Here is an 18,643-nt window from a genome sequence, read left to right on the forward strand (position 1 = left end):
ATGTACATTGTATAAACTTGTGGCAATATGAAAATATCTGATACACCTTAGCAAAAAGTACTTTTTGTACAAAAAAAACCAAGTGTTTAAAGGTAGACTTAAAATTGAAGGCTTTATCTGCAAAACGTAACAAATGTCTATAACTGATACTATAATTTGCTTGATATGATTTAGGAGGGCAAAATTGCATGTTTCCTTGTTTAAATAAAGCTAGTATCAACCAATATCACTTATAACTAATTTCTCAATCTCCTTAATATCCGAAGTCACAAAAGTTCAACAGAATGATCGAGGTAACTGGTCAGAAAGATTAATACGTTTATTGACATGTCATGCACATAAATGATAAAAACAAATTTTATCAACAATGATTGGTTGTAGATTACTAAACATCTGAGTAAATTAAACAGGTTGATCACAATAACCCAAAACAAATGCGTAAATCTAAGTACAACCCATCTTTATAACCTAACAGATAACCGTTGCATGCTGTAGAGGTGTTCAAAAGCCTACATAACTTTAGGATTTAAGCCAATACAACAGTAGAGAAATAAAAACCAATACTTATAAAAAATACAAAAAGATAATCTATAATCTGCTACTTAAATAAAGGATTTCCAAATACTTGACAGAAATATATGGACAAAAGACAGTGTTAATTTTTACAACGTACCACATAAAATATTATAAGTATATCAATATTTATTCACAAAATAGCCTGATATATTGCTTTACCTTTAATTCACAACACAGAAAATATTATCAATCGTATAAGTTCTTATAGTAAAAAACTTTTACCAAAAGAAAAGAAATCTTCAATGTACAATAATTCAATACTGAAATTTGGCTCAATAAATTAAAAATAAACTTTAATTTCTAAATCTCTCTGAAATGTTAATGGACAAAAACTAAAAATTACTGTCTTTCATCCAAAAAAAAAAAACACAAAATACGCAAACAATTACAGTCATGAATTAAATATAAATAATTTACTCTGAAATTTTTGTCATAATAAAATATAACAATATAAAAATACAATAATCTAAAGTTAAAAAATTATTAGTTTATCGGTCGGATGCTAAAATATATCACGATACACCCTTCATATACCACCCAGTAATCTAAGACTTAAGCTAAACATAACTACATAAATAAATAAACCATGAGTGAGTCCATAGACTGTCTCACCTATGTATCGCCCAGTCACTCTCATATATACACAGACCGGAGAGTTACCTAGCTCTAACATGGTAAAAAACAGTTGAAAAAATAACTAGAGATTAGTTAAAGCCTATCTATGAATTGTACCATCGGCCAATTAGAATACTCAGGCACTGAGATCTTCCTTATCACCCGACGACATTCAATACAAGACTACTACAGTGTTTGATTTAACTTATGTAAATTCTTGAAAGTGGTGCTTAAACTAATGTATAGCTATTTTAACACAGTATGGACCACACTTAAACGCCACTTACAAGCTATCAGCTAAAAATTCACAGGAAGTCGCTAAATGTTCCCGTTTATCACAATGATTCAATACCGGTACAAGGTTAAGTCACAAGTAAATGCAAACAAATTTTTCTTAAGTAGTAAAAATCATGCTGAATACACTTGTACCACAAAAATTACTGTTTTTCAAAATAAGAGAGTGTAAATAATCTTGTGTGCGGACAACACATGTTTCTACAGATCCATGAAATGTGGTAACTGGAAAAACGCTTTGCGAAACAACTTTTATTGTAAAACACATCACATAAGTTTCTGTCAGCAAAACAGAGCAAACATCAGTCACCTAACCCTCGAAGTAAAACCTCGGTACTCGAAGGTACCACTGTAAATAAAACATTTAGAGACTTACTTAATGTCTAGTAAATCGTGAACCGCATTTAAGTGTGGCTGCCATATTTGCCTTAGGTCTAAAACAATGAAATAAATTACAGTCGAACTGGATGAACACGTGATTTTAGAGGACAAGCCCACACCACACCACTCCACTCCACTCCTACCAATGCCTTTAATTGACACAATTTATTATTAACTGTTGGAATGATAAGAAGCAAGGGGGGAATACTGCACCAACTGTATCCAATTATGTGATTGGAACTTTCACTTACTTTAACAATCATAAACTGTTTATTTATCGAACATTACATTAAAAAAAACATCCATTACAATATTACAATTTTTATTTTTAAATATTTTTAAGGTATATACTTTTTGTATATTCTGTATAAATGGTAGTGTTAAAATATATAAAAATTCTTTGTGCTTGAAAGTGCATAAAAATTACCATTTGCAACAGGTTTTCTGATTCAGGTTTGAGAGTTAACTACGACTTCTCAGTGGCTTCTTCATACCAAGGTGGGACAGATACATCCCCTGTGGAAAAATACAATCCACTTGATACTGTGTGCCACAACATAATCATAATGTGAACAGTTTAGACTTTAAACTATTACAGTACTAGTCAATTGAAAAGTAAACTTGGTTAAGAAGAGGCAAAGCTTTCTTTCATGAAAATAAAAGAGAAATACTTAAATTAAAGAAATTGTCATCATTTTAATTCACTGGTATCAATTAAAATAAAAATTCTGTACTTTCCAACTTAAATAACAAATGAATATGATTTAGACAAGTTTTATATATATATATATATTTATATATATATATATATATATATATATATATATATATATATATATATATATTTATAAAGCTTGTACTTTAAGTTTTTGTTCAAACTGTATGTAATTTAATTTTTGACAAATTCTTAACAGAATTTATCAATAGTATCAAAAATACACATAAATGATCCATAAAAGAACGTTTATCCAAAAAAATACTTTGCTTTTTAATCATACAATTTCTATTTCTTACTGGTACAATCTTTATTGAATTAAACATTTGGTTTGTTATTACCATTTTCACTAATTTTCCAGATCATGAAAAATTATGCTAGATCACCATAAAACTTTGTGCTACATGTTCAACGTACAGTAGTTATTTGTCAGTTTTTTATAAGAAGTTACTACATAAAGATTTCTCTATCTGATTGCAAAAAAAAAAAAAATTTTGGAAACATAACAAATAACTGCAATTTATACTTTGCAATAAAGTTAAAACAAACAAAAATAACAATTCTTTATATAAATTCCTGAATTCTAAATAATTGTACTAATTATATAAGAAAAGTAAAAATTGTCACTTGAATTTTTTTTAAACCTCATTGTAAATATGAACAATTTACATATTTGTCACACTAAATTACAGAAGAAATTGATATACAATTCATGATTATAATACAAATTTATAGAAACTTGATTCTAAACGAAGGTTGAATTTAAAATAAAGAATGTATATGTCTTAATTGAAAAATTAAAAAAGAAAATGATTACATAAAATAGCTACTTACAATACCTTGGACTTTACAATAGCTTCATATATTAGTTTAGTATACATGAACATACCACTATTCTATTTCCCAAAAAAACTGACAACTACATCTGCAGTACACCCCTCCTGACACCTCTGATCATTCCTTTAGATTTTATTGAAACATTTCCCATAACACAGACTGATTATTGTTTTATTTTTTTATGATCGATTGGAATTATTTACACTAGGCAAAAATACAAATGCAATAATCTTTGTATAAAATATCGTTTAAATCTTACAAAAAGTGAGTGGTTTGTACTGATTAGGCACAGATGGGGAGAACACCTCGGTGTGGACTAGAGACGGGAGCTGCCTGGTGCTACCTTCGGATCAGCCCATTGCTCTGGCCCATCACACTTGGCGTCATTTCCAGCTCCACCAGCAGAGGGAAGTGATCTGGAACACCAACACGCATGAACATCGTCACTTTTTCGATAATGATACTGTGAGTGTTTCTTTTTCTATAATAAAATAAGGTATTTGACATGGAGTTTATTCTGCAGGATTAAACCATTTTTAAATTTCAAAAAAGTGTTAAATAATCACTTTGAAAATCTAATAAGAAAGCAAGTTGCAAAGCATTGTTTAAAGAACTAAAATTCTTCATTTCCTGGATGAATTGAATTATTTACTGGTCCCTTGAGGTTAGAATACACCACTGTAAGGATAAATCTGCTGATTGAAAGTTGCTCTTGTTAAGATGGCGATAATTCCCTGCTTGTATAACTCCAAACCACTGCAAGTGCGCCACGGTGTATTGGGCTAATTCTGTTTTTGATCCTCATCAACGATATCAGCTTGCTTGATGATTTAGTGTTATTTGCAGATGATACGACCATTCTATCTGGCGGTGATACTCCTGAATCTGCTACTCTCCAAACTGCCAACATCTTTGCCAGGGCTGAAGATTGGTTCTCAGCAAATAGGTTAAAGCTGAATGTGGACAAAACTCAAGAGATGATGTGCACCTTGAGTCAAACTACTGGCTGGGGAACAAACACAACTAAACTTTTGGGCTTCACTCTTGACCCAAAGCTGTCTTGGAGTGCACATATTGAGACCGTGTGCACGAAGTTGGCCCGTGTGACATTTTTGCTGCGTAAACTGACTCTTCTTCTTACGGTGCAACATCTTATCACCATCTATCATCGACTCTTCCATAGCCACCAAAGCTACGGGCTGTTGATGTGGGGCCATGCACCTGGCTGCTCACAAGTGCTCCGGTTACAGAAGAAGGCTGTGCGCATCATCTCTTTATCTGAGTACCTTGACCATTGTAAATCTATCTTTGCCAGACTGGGGATCTTGGCTGTCTATAGCCAGTACATACTCAACAGCTTGCTATACGTTAAGAGCAACGAACACAGTTTGCCCACCAGAGCCAACATTCACCTTCGTAGTTTACGAGGAGGGGACACCATTTCCTTACCCTACTGTAGGCTCGGTAAAAAGATGAACTCTTTTCCTGTACTGGCTATGAAAATGTTTAATGTACTGCCTCTACAAGTAAGGCATCTACGGCTGGAGGTCTTCAAATCTAGGGTTAAGACTTGGCTGCTGAGGAGAGCATTCTACTCACTGGAAGAGTTTTTTAGTAGCGAGTTTGACACTATCTTGCCGCCACAGCCTGTGTAATTAATGTAAATAGCTAACATTTTCACAAATGTCTTGTACAGGGTTAAAGTTTTGACGCCATCAATTCAGCTACCTGGTCAGGGATGCAGATAACAAAAAAACAATCAAGGGATTTCTTGTCAAAATAATAACAGCATTTTTATTATTCCTTAAAACTAAAACCTGTGACTTCAATCTAATTAGCAGTTTGGTTGTTATTAATGGCAAGAGTTCAGAGTGACAGAATCAACCAACTGTCATATCAGTACTGTTTATGGTTTGGGAATTCTTTCCTACTCACTTCAACCTGTTTTAAGATCTCATGAGTCCATTTAAGAATAACATCCTTCTCAGAGAAATTCTATTTATGGTTCACTTCCTGAACATAGTCACTTATCAGACAATTAGTTTTCATAAAGATACATTACTACTGAGAAACTATCAACTTAGTTGTTGCCTACCGGAAGGTATGTGCGGGTGTGGACAGCCTATCACCTTGTTTTCTTTCAGCCATTCAGGAGCAAGGGGCCCCAGTAGTCCTAGTGGTGTCATGTACTGTTTTGAATAAAATATGTAATCAATGATACCTTTGAAGTGGAACCTGAAATCCACAAAAGGTTAGTTAACAACTTTTATTATAAACGTTCACTTTTCACTACTATGAACTATAATACCTAGATCTAGTTAATTACCACGTAAAGTAGTTAGAGAAAGCACAACATTTTTAATGTTCAGTGTAAACAGTTTATTATTACATTACACTAAACCATATTTATAGATTAAGATTTCACTTGCGGTTAGTGTATGGCATATTGTCTTCACTGTGTACTGATAATAGTTTCTATTGTACTCCTATCATACTACAATGAACCGTAATTTCTAACCTACGATAACTCATGTGTAGTTTGTGTAAGGCATAAAGTCTTCACTGTACTCTAATAACAGTTCATTATTACGCTACAATAAATTGTAATCTCTAGTCTAAGATAACTCACATGTAGTTTGTGTAAGGCATAATGTTTTCACTGTACTCTGATAACAGTTCATTATTACACTACAATAAATTGTAATTTCTAGTCTAAGATAACTCACGTGTAGTTTGTGTAAGGCATAATGTTTCCACTGTACTCTGATAACAGTTCATTATTACACTACAATAAATTGTAATTTCTAGTCTAAGATAACTCACGTGTAGTTTGTGTAAGGCATAATGTCTTCACTGTACTCTAATAACAGTTCATTATTACGCAATAATAAATTGTAATTTCTAGTCTAAGATAACTCACGTGTAGTTTGTGTAAGGCATAATGTCTTCACTGTACTCTAATAACAGTTCATTATTACGCAACAATAAATTGTAATTTCTAGTCTAAGATAACTCACATGTAGTTTGTGTAAGGCATAATGTCTTCACTGTACTCTAATAACAGTTCATTATTACGCAACAATAAATTGTATTTCTAGTCTAAGATAACTCACGTGTAGTTTGTGTAAGGCATAAAGTCTTCACTGTACTCTAATAACAGTTCATTATTACGCAACAATAAATTGTAATTTCTAGTCTAAGATAACTCACGTGTAGTTTGTGTAAGGCATAATGTCTTCACTGTACGCTGATGACAGTTTGAAGGAATGTGTGAACTCATTAGGCTTTTCACTGCCTGAGATCTTCTGAAGTACAGATTTGTATGGCAGGTCCTTGAACTCTTGATGGTCAGATGACACACGGCCAGATGATAAAAATTCAATAACCCCTGGAACAAAAACAAAATATATTGAATGCATTAACCCTTTGTGCTCGTAAGGCCAGCAATACTGGCCATACTAAGCTTGCAGACAGCTCGTGTTAGTTTTGCTGTTGTATGTCCTCACAACTCATATGGCCAGTACAAATGGCCACACTACTTTCATTGCCATCTTGGCAGCCATATTTGTTGTTTGCCTCCAGAGACCAGAATTATTTTTTATTCTTTATTTGAAGGTTATTTTTGACGATGGAAGGATTGTGAAGGAAACAGGATTTTTCCGGACATTTGCCATCATTCAGTGAAACAAGAAATCAGTAACACTATCGTAATGAAATCACGTAACGAAATCAGGTGTTGCTGATTTCTTGTTTCACTGAATGATGGCAAATGTCCAGAAAAATCCTGTTTCCTTATTTTTTATGTTATAATTTATTTTTTATAAATCTTTCTAATACAAAGATATACATACATTTGGGAAATTTAACTCTTATATGTATATTGTTAACAAAGCTATGTAAATAAAATGTTGTAAAGTAGGCCTTTACAGTTATGTTGTACTCTGACACGAACTATTTTACATTTTTCTCAGTCTTTAAATTTTTGTACGGGTTAAACGTTAAAAAAAAAATACCTATGTGTAGTCAGGAATAGTTTGCACACGTCTTCTATACAAATTTTGTAGGTGTTTATCCCTTTCTATCACTTCAGTGTATAGGCCCCCTACACGTCATTCGTCTTATTTGCACAGTCAGTGTTAAGAGAGGAATTATACGCTAATTAAAAATTTACCACTTTATTTAAAAATTACTGTAAAATAATGCTGCTCGATCAGTACTAACAATTCATTATAAAACAAAGAATATTAGAAAATAACTGCTATATTTAGTGGCCAGTGGTGTTGGCCTTATGAGCTATGGACAGTACAGCTGGACATACAACATGAGTAACATTACAGCAAAAATTCATCCGCGCTACCGACACAATAGCAACGGCCAGTAGAGCTGGCTATACAAGCTCCAAGGATAAATTATAAATACTGCCTTTGTGTGTAAAGGGTTAATCTAGCAACTAATATAATTTCAGATAATCCTGTATCTGCCAAATAACACATCATTGGTCATGGCTGAAATTGGATTTTTACTCAGGAATTGAAAAAAAGTTCAATCCTACTTTAACCCTTTGGAAACTAGTCTATTTTACAAAAAGTAAACCAGAAATACCAGGCTATTTTTACAGGATTTGCAGAGTTTTGGGGAAATGGCTATATTTTAGGAACTATAAATCTATCCTTTACCTGCTTTTTATATTGTATATTATGAAATGGGCTATCAGAATATTGTCATTTATTTGCAAAAGACATATTAGTAATGAATTATAATTCTTATAATAAGTATTGTAAATTTGAAACTTAAAACAAAATATGTCAAATTACTCCTGGCCAGTAATAAAAAGATGTTGAGGCATAAAGACATTGAAGTAGATGAAAGAATAAAGAGGAATCATATTATCTAATATAAAAACACTAAATTCAAATCAAGTATAGGAGTGTATGTGTGACAGTAGTAATGCCATGATTGGTTTACCACATAGAACAAATAATTATAAAAAATTAGGATCAGAAAGAGACAATTTAAGTTATTAAAAATAACCATTACTCATTACTTTAGGATTTGAAAGTTAAAAGGTACTTAGGACAAGGAATGTTTAAGAAGCTCAAACGTGCAACTAAGTGCAGTTTTTTTTATAAAAAAAATTGAAAAAGAAGTAATAATAATTTAAATAAATCATCAATGAAATAATATTAGTATAATTTAGATCATCCCAAAACATTCGTTATTCAAAATAATTTTACTTAAACATTGCACTTGCAGCCTAAAAGGCAGTACAATGCAGTGTGAAGAGATTTCTCTCCCTCTTCATCAGAATCTAGTCGTATCAGCCTCTTTATCTGATGTAATTTTAAACATTATTCTACTACTAATCATTTTCTAGATTCAAAATAAATTTTATTATTAAAACAACCTTGATGAATTAAATCAGGTGTTACATTTGTTAATAAACTACAAACTTTATTCAATGTCTAAATTCAATAATTTGAACAAAACATGTGTTGATCCAAAGGTTACATTTACAACAATTTATAATTCAGGCTTCATTCTATTAAAATTTATTAAATTATACTAATTTAAATCAATAATGTAAACTTTTATATGAGTAAAGTAAAAAAAATCCTTGGACATATTCATTGATGCCCTATAAATTACGATTTGATCAGTCCTGAGACTACTAAACATTGATTACTGGTCTCAACTAAATTTCATTGACACTTATATACAGTAGACGCTCTCTTAACCGGCCTCGGGTCAACTGGCCACCGCTTTAACCGGCCACAAAGCAAACGATGAGTCATCAACAGGTCACAACTCGAAAGGCTATTTTGGGACGGTTTAGACAGTGTTGAGCAGGTAGTTTCGAACGTAGTACATACAGTTAGTTGACAGTTTTAAGTTGTTCAGTTTTTGAATGATTATATACATTTAGTTTAAAAAATGATTGAAAAAAAAAACGTAAAAGAAATGTTTCAACTGTAAAAGAAAAGCTCAATGCGATCCAGCGAATTGACAAAGGCGAATCAGTGAAAAGATTTGTGACTAACTTAACATCGGGAAAAGCACTATCAATGATTGGCGATGTAATTGCAAATCCTTATAGGATTTTTGCACTTGTGTCGAAACAAATCGACAAACATTAAAAAAACCAACACATGAGATGGTTGACGATGCGTTATGGCTTTGGTTTATCCAGGAGCGGCGAAGGGGAACTACGATAACTGGACCACTTTTACAATAAAAGGCAATGTTTTTTCATTCGAAACTAGAAAAACAAAATAACGCAGAGTTTTCAGCCAGTGATGGATGATTAGGAAGATGGAAGAAGCGACATGTAGTAAATTTTGTAAACATTTGTGGGGAAAAATGTCCGCAGATATTGTTGCAGCAAATGAGTTTGTAATCAAACTAGGAAAGATAATTGACGAAGAAAATCTTTCACCAGAACAGGTTTACAACGTTGACGAGACTGGTCTGTACTTTAAACATCTACCACAAAAAACATTCTCTGTTGGGAATGAAAGTTCAACTCCTGGATTTAAACTTAACAAAGAACGGGTTACACTCGCCTTATGCACAAATGCTGTAGGATCACACAAGCTCCCACTTTTGGTCATTGGGAAATCCCAGAAACCACGAGCGTTTAAAAATGTAAATGTTTCATGCTTCCTGTGTTTTATCGTGCCCAGAAGGCAGCATGGATGGATGCAAACATCTTTAATTCTGGCACACACTCCCTGATCTTGAATGTGAAGAAGCGCCCGGTATAAAATTGGTTTTCCTTCCAGCGAACGATTAAGGTTAAGTTAGGTCAGATTAACTGGCCAAACCGCTTTCCGGCCGGGGGTTCAGTCCTGTAATGGCCGGTTAAGAGGGCGTTTACTGTATTAAGATTTACTAAACTTAATATTAATTAACTTAAAATTATCTTTTAGAACTTAATTGTAATAATAATAGTGACCTTGTGACATATATTGTACAACAGCTCAAGAGCTAACAACAGTGCTACAGTGACCGGTGAAGATAGACTTCCTACAGGACATGCAGGTATATCAAATAAGTTTATAGTCCTTAAATAATTAAATCATCAAATGTCACGAATAAATTACTTATGGTTAAGTCCACACATATCTCCGATCTTTCATAGTTCACAAATAGGCTCTACTACATAATTGGAAGGGCTGCATTATTTAAATACTATTAAACTATAAACTAATATATTTTGCAATTTCTTGTTGAGTCAAGTTTAGACTGTTCATTTATATAAATTTATTACCAATTTAACACAATTTATAGGCCTGACAAAACACCTAGTATGAGTATATACCATGAGATTGATAAAACCTCTATAGTTGAAATTAAACATCAACTTTTAATGAAGTATTTAAACCTTTACATGAAGAATCTCTTAAGCATCAACAACACTATGAATATAAAACAGAATCTAATGGAAGGGATAGGTTACCAGAGTCTGGGAGAGAGTTGAAGTCGCCGCAGAGCAGAAGCTGAACTGGAGTATTGTTGGAGTTGGGGCGGAAATGAAGGCTGGACTCTTCAAGTATACCACGGAGTGCGTGGGACAACATCATCACCTGGATCAACTTGACATCACAGAACTCCGGATCCCAGTGAATGTGAGCTGTGCAGACCAGGAGTGGTTGGTGAACCTGGTGGACATCCGGCGGCAGACCTACCACAAAACATACTGTCATTTTACCTGACAAATACATTACCCGCATTTTACTAAATAAAATATTTTATTAATTTTTTAAAAAACATTTTCATTAATTCTTTATTAGAGTATTCCAGAGATTAAACAAATTTATCTATGAAACTAGAAAGCAAAATTATTCAAAAGTAAAAAATATGGACAAGAATATCATATAAGAATAGTGGTGAATTAAATCAATAGACAAATGGAAATTTTTGACGTAAAATAAAATAGAAATCAACTTTATTGTAAAACCTGGTACAATAAACCAACAATTAATTGGCTCCGTCTTGCACCTACCTGGAAATAAAGAAGTTACAATTAAGTAAAATCAACATAAAAGTAATTAAGAAAACTATATTAACAAACCAATACAATGGAGTATCAAAGGGACTGAGAATACAGCAAAACAGTAAGTTATTCAACAGAAAGATAGTCAGAAGAACTGACTGCCCTTTGATGATAGACTCTGTATTCTTCCTCGTGCCAAGAGAAACATACATACCAAGTTTCAAGTCTCTAGGACCTTTCTATCAAGAATTGTCACACAGACGGACAGAGACAAACTGCCCCTTGACCTTTGGTCTCCAGAATCAATATTTTTCCTTGGACCAAGAGCAAATTACGTAAAAAGTTAGGTCCTTCCTCTTAAAAGTTATTGCACAGAGACAGCCGATGACTTTAAGAAAGCCCTATCGGGTGCTTAACAGTGGCCAGTTACAGTGTGTAAGGAAAGTATTAATATGCTAATTGCATAATTAAAATGACACTGACATAGTACAGGAAGCAAAATGTCTGCTTATTGATGATCAGGAATTCAAAAGATTACAGGGAACCAGATGGTATTTTAGTAACTTGTAAAGGTAGTGTAAACTTCTGAGAAAGGGAAAATGTTGGTTTGTTTTGTTACATTTTTGTGTGAGAGAGCAAGCACTGTAAAAAACTTATATTTATCCTAGTATTTGGAGTTCATTTTAAGTCATGAAGAGGTTGAAATCCTTAATCATTGCTTCCAGACAAGAATTGCAGAACAGAAATTTCATATCAGGCATAACTTCTTTGATAAATCTTGTGATGTGATGTTTTGTACATTAACTTCTTGCATTATCACTGCCCTGACTATTAAGCTTAATAATACAAACTTTGGTGTAATTGAGTTTGGTTATTTAAACACCTATGTAATAAAAACCCAAACACAAAATAATTGAATCGTAAAAGTGGGGACTCTGTGTTGAAGTTGTAGCATGCTCGCCTGGCAAGTGAGAGAACCGGGTTCAAGTTGGAGCAAGTATTTCTTGCGATTCAATGTTTATTGTAAATTGTGTGTATATATATAATATATATACTAATGTATATATAGTAATCACTGTTTTGAATAGAGAAATAAAAGAAAAACTTATTAATCCAATATGATGTACATAAAATGTAGAACATGAGTATGTTATCTTTTTTAAAGTTATTTAATGCAATTACAAAAACTAGTTATTGTTACAACATTTTATTAAGAAAGTCTGTAATTACAAGTATAGGGGTCTGTAACTATAAGTATACAGGATCTGACCGGTCGGTAGAGGAGTCCTCCACCACTCAGACACACTTTAATTCAGTCGCCTACAGGCATGCGTTGAGACAGGAGGTGCACTTTTGTGACATTTGATGTTTTAAGGTTTCATCACGCCAGCATGCAGTGGACTGTCGAGCAACACTATGCTGTGAAGTTTTGCTTTAAACTCAGGAAATCTGTGTCCAAGATCCTTGAACTCGTTAAACAGGCTTATGAGGATGATGCCGCACAAGTTTTTCAGTGGCACAAAATGTTTAAGAAAGGCCAGGAGCTCGACGAAGAAGATCACCGTGTCGGACGCCCGAACCAATGCTTAATTAGTGAGGAAATACACTTAATTTACATTTCATTTCAGTGCCCAAATTGCTGCTGTCAGTGCTATGCAATAAGAGGCAGAAGTGCAGAAATCTCAGTCTGCAATAAACCCATCTTTCAGTCTGAAATACTTTTGTTTGAGATGGCCAATAGAATTTTATTACTGAATTATTGGTAAATAACATGTATGTAGCAGTTCAATCATTAAAATGAAAACTGATTTTAATACTGAGAGTTACTTTAACTCTATTTATTAATTTCATATCCTGCTTTGAAGAAAAGTGTAAGCATAAGAAGCCCCAATAAATGTGAGGATCCTTGTCTAAAATGATGACACCACAAATTTGAGTTATTATAACAAAAATATCATATTCACCATTAATAAATAAATCTTGCTCTGATGTATTACTTTAACTTGAGCTAAAACACATCTATCTCACCATTTAAGTAGGTTTTCCTACAAAACTGGACTATATTTATATATAGAAAGACAATGATTAAGCATAGATCACATGTCTTAACTGAAATTTAGGCCCTGGCATACTACTCTTCAAGGATGACTTCCAGTGCACACTGTTGATTAGTTTTCTTGGTGTCTATGAAACCTAAACATTCGGTTAGCAAAATATAGGCTCTGACATGAGAAAGGTTATTTCATAGTAATGCCTTGCCAACTGTTGCCATTGTTGTTTGTGCTTCCTAGTCTTAGCATTTGGCACACTGTACTAATTGAAGAAATATATGGCTAGGGCATGATCAATTATGAAATATAAACAGAAAACAAGTGTAAATACAGATAAAAATATGATGAAGCAGTTGAAATAAAATTTAAAACTAATGGAAAAAACCACAATTAATAAATTGTAAACATATTATGTAAGAAAATATGATTTACAATTTATAATTTTTGACTAGATTTCTTTTATTACCAAAGGTAAGAAAATATCACTGATATTTAAAGTCATATAATTCAAAGAACTTACAATTATAAAAAAGAAAACATTGAAAAATCTAAATTAGTTAAAGTTATTAGAAAGGAAAGTTAATATCTACGTTTTGAATTAAATAAATTGAAAGCTCATGTATTTATTTAATTAAAAAATTAATGTATTTCTCAATCAACTATAAATTGTAATATTTTCCTATCTGTGGTACAAGAAGGAATCTAGTAAATACGTATGAATTTTAATCCTTTCACCATAATACTTTTATTTCTTTGTACTCCTTTATTATGTATTTTTATGTTTAAAACATATTTTCTGTTTATATTTCAGAACTGTTGAAGCCTCAACTAGTGAAAGTGCTTCTACATTAAAATTATGTGGAAATATAAAACATGCGTGTCTTCAATTTCAAAATGTCCTTCTATTTCAACCAAGAATAAAATGCAGAACATGGTTTCTAAGTTTGATATTTTGTTACCTTCAATTTACGTATTCGTCATGTGTTAATATTATAAAATGTATAGAAATATTTGAATTTAAATAACGAACTGAAGTTAAGGGTGTTATTTTCTGAAAGATAAATACATTTTTGCATTCGCAATGGCCTGAATCTTGCCACATCACTATACTTCACAATAACATTCCATATCATTCCTAATACCTTTTCATGAGATAAAAATATGTCTACTCTAGTTCAGCACTATTTTCCTGCACAATCAGTAAATATATTCCTTATTAAATGATTCATCCAAATCTTATTTTCATTGGTGTATCAATACAAAAAGTATAAAAAATGTTCTTTTTTTTGTTTGATCCATGTTGTGCTTACAAACAGATTCTCATAAAATTATTTTTTACAATGTTACTTTAATTGTATGTGCTACTACTGATTAGTCAAGATTAGAAAATTAATAACTCAAAGACTGTAACGCAATAAGAACTTTTTGTCATAGTTGTTACTTGTTAGCCAACTCTTTAAGCTAAAATTCCAAACTCTTGAAAAGGCAATAATTGTATTAGTGTTTTAATTCATTTAAGTTAAATTAAAACAAAACAATATATTTAAATTAGAAATACAGAATATGTGGTTTATATAATGTTTTGCCTACCTGATTCAAAATAAGATAATAATTAACTGGAAATTTAATAAATCACACTTTTGAAACAGTATATAAATTTAATTCTGAAAGATTATCATACATTTAAACACAAATACATATTACAAAATACACTGTTTTAAAAAAAAAAAAATGAAACTGCTACTAAAAACTTTAATCACACTTATTTTCTTAAGTGTTTATGATGATTACTTTAGTTTCACACATCTTGAAAAAGTGTTGTTAACTAACAAAATAATTTTGAGACGATATAATTATGCTTTCCTTTTTCTGCCATGTTTTAAGTTAAAACGTTAACAACACATACATACATGGAAGACTACAACTAAAGTACATTATCTCGAACTACAGAACAGTAACTTGCACTGTATAAGTTAAGATCATTTATATTGATATAAATATCACTAAAATATGGACAGGCCTGGGGACTATTGCATTGTATTAGTATAAAATATTTTTTTTGTAATCACCAGGAGAACATAAACTTAGGTATGCTAAATCATTGATCGTAATTAAAGAAAAAACTCGTTCCACAGCTATGCAATAGTGAACAAATTTATTAGGACACAAGCTTTCCAAAATATTTACATAGATAGGTACTTAAATTAATTTTACATACATATTTTAAACAATATAATTTGTATGTAGCTCTTATTGTACATAAAATAAAAATACTCATTTTATGTACTTATATAAGTTTTTTTTATTATTGATTAATATTGTAGCTGAGTTTGACTTCATAGTTGGTTTTCTTGGTTCTTTAGTTTATCAATTGCACAAGTATTAACAAAAATGCCAGTAAATGTCTATTAAAGCATGATAAAAGATAGAAATCTTCACAATGTCTATATGGGATGGAGCATGTTCTTACAAGCCAAAACTAACATAATATACTACAAGTTATTTATATATTAGGCTCAGTATCCAAGGTATTAAACCAAATATCAAGTTGGTAGTTGGCTGCATTATAATATGTTTTCACACAATAACTTACATTTTAGAGAATTCTCTAAACAAATTTACTGTAGGATGTAGGAGGATTGTTTCATAGCAGTACCCGGATATGCCTATTGATGATATTTGATATTTTGTTGCTATACAAATTACAAAGCCCTTTATATTTCAGGATCATTTACTACACAAAATAAACATACAGAAACAAGAAATAAACCATGGTTGAATATTGATTAAAAATAGAAATGATAAAAAAAAAACAGGAAAAATATTACGGTTAAAACCTTTTATGTTTACTACATTATAAGTTGTTGGACAATTACAGTTTATTATACATTTTAAATTAATATTTTAAACTATCTGGAAATGAAAAGTTATTCCCCTCATTTATAAGAATAGTATAGTAGAGTAGTAATACTTAACTATCCTTGAGGTAAGAACGATTTTATAATTAACTATGATTGAACAGAATTGAATCATGCAAAATCACGTAGCCATTTTGGTATAGAGGAAAATTTAATTTAAAAGTTACAAATAATCATAATTACAATTGTAAATAATAAATTGAAAAGCCTACAAAAATGGGAAGTTTTATGAAAGAGAGGGGTTTAAGATGTCATTAATAAGTTGTTATTTCTGTTAATTATAGATTGGATATTTATTATGAACTAAAATTTAGATTTTATGTTACAGAAATAAAATATTAAAATAATGGCAAACCAATGTAACTGTATAACTCAAGAAGAGTAAACTATATGGATTGCTTTTATAATAGTGAAATATACAAATGTTAACTATCTTCTATTTATACACCAAGTATTTCTTATTGTTGACTTGTCCTTTTAAAACATAGTTATAGTTAATACAATATTGAATTAATATCAGAAAAACAGTAAATATTATGATATTACCAATGTACCATAAAGTAGCACAGTTGGTGTGCCACTAATATAGTAACTCTACCCACACAGCTTATGTGGTAAATATGGTTTATAACAGAACTATCACTTTTTGTTTTACACCCCATATTTCATGCCCTGATTATGAAAATTGTATTTATCCAGGTAAAATACTTAAACAACAAAAAGAAAAGTCCTATTCCTAAAATAAATTACATTGTAACATTTTATTTCAAATCCACAATATACAATCTAATAAGCGTACTAATATGCTTACCTGAAGAATGAAAATTGTTCAGAACTCCTCCTATGTTTACTAATGTATAAAAGGAACATTTAGTATGTGGAAACAAAATGAGGAAGTTATGGCAGAAAATAAGGAAGTTTAAAGCAATTAGCTTGGATAGATAAGTTGACTCTCGGGTAGGACCCTCAGTCCTTGGGTAGGCTGGTAGTTTTCATTAGTTTAATAAAACAAGAGTTAAATTATAAAAAAATACTCTAAGGCAAACCAATTTGCCCTTAAATGGGTCTGACAGTCAGGTAGTTAGGTCAGGTGAGTTTTCATATTAGTATATTTTGTTGTTGGCAGCCCTTTCATGTTTGTCACCATGATATCCCTACTTATCTTATTTTATTATTCCCCATTCAGAACCCAAATTTCTCCCACCCTACTTTGCTGATGTGTAAGTGGGTATTGGGTTAAATTGGATTATTATTAAATTCTTCATAATTTTAATATATCCTCCTGATTAAAATTCGTGGTAATAATGATACTTACTATACTTTTAATTTTATAAAGGTGCTTAAATATTTTAATAATGTTTAAACCATATATATAAATTAAAGTAGCGTGTGCATGTAATTTAACAAATCTTATAATAAACCTAGAAAATTTCTTAGTAATATGTTGAAAACTTATTTAGGTAATTCTAAGCAATATATGGGTCAACCTTGATTTTTCTCATATTAGCCTACAATATAATGTTCCAATAGTCAATTAGAAAAGGAAATGACTAGAATTTCTTGCCGGAAAGCAGTTATAGGGAGCAGGCAACCGCCAGACGGCCATATATTGCTTAGATTTACCTATTAGTGATCAGGGGCACTGACGTGATCTGGGCTTCAAATTTGGAACTACTCGAGTTAATTTTTTTACTAAAAGAGCAAGCAGCGCGGAGCGCTGCGCAGCGGGCAGGCATCGTGCGTGATTCTTTTTTTTATTAAAAATTTCTGATAAATTGTTATTACATATTACAATATAATGTAGGTAATGTATGTAAAACAATTTTAAACACATAATTACATGCTGGAAAGCAAAGTAAACCAATATAATCCGCCCAATACAAAATCTCCGTAAATATCTGGTAAAGGAATCTGTGTCATTCCTTTGGCCTGAATCAATTCAGTATAGACGAAGATCACGCACGATGCTTGCCCGCTGCGCAGCGCTTCGCGCCGCTTGCTCTTTTAGAAAAAAAAATTAACTCGAGTAGTTCCAAATTTGAAGCCCAGATCACGTCAGTGCCCCTGATCACTAATAGGTAATTCTCGTGGTTGCCTGCTCCCTATAATAACTGCTTTCCAGCAAGAAATTCTAGTCATTTCCTTTTCTAATTGACTATTGGAACATTATATTGTAATATGAGTTGCCTGCTCCCTATAACTGCTTTCCGGCAAGAAATTCTAGTCATTTCCTTTTCTAATTGACTATTGGAACATTATATTG

At 31.7% G+C, this 18,643-nt stretch overlaps 1 protein-coding gene across 3 annotated transcripts in view; it reads right to left on the reverse strand.

Annotated features, from left to right (window-relative positions):
• Window positions 1–301: 301 nt before the first annotated feature.
• LOC124362468 (CCR4-NOT transcription complex subunit 6-like) overlaps window positions 302–18,643 on the reverse strand; it is a 228,442-nt gene continuing 210,100 nt past the window's right edge. For 2 of the 3 annotated variants that reach the window (XM_046816997.1, XM_046816998.1), the window contains exons 9-12: window positions 10,875–11,099; window positions 6,629–6,806; window positions 5,514–5,653; window positions 302–3,834 (exon numbers count right to left, since the gene is read on the reverse strand). In XM_046816997.1, coding sequence (XP_046672953.1) covers window positions 3,758–3,834; window positions 5,514–5,653; window positions 6,629–6,806; window positions 10,875–11,099 — 620 coding nt within the window. In that variant the 3' untranslated portion in view covers window positions 302–3,757. The remainder of the gene's footprint in view (window positions 3,835–5,513; window positions 5,654–6,628; window positions 6,807–10,874; window positions 11,100–18,643) is intronic. The other variant, XR_006922458.1, reaches the window with a different exon arrangement.

This window comes from Homalodisca vitripennis, chromosome 5, assembly GCF_021130785.1.
Source record: "Homalodisca vitripennis isolate AUS2020 chromosome 5, UT_GWSS_2.1, whole genome shotgun sequence".
NCBI lineage: Eukaryota > Metazoa > Arthropoda > Insecta > Hemiptera > Cicadellidae > Homalodisca > Homalodisca vitripennis.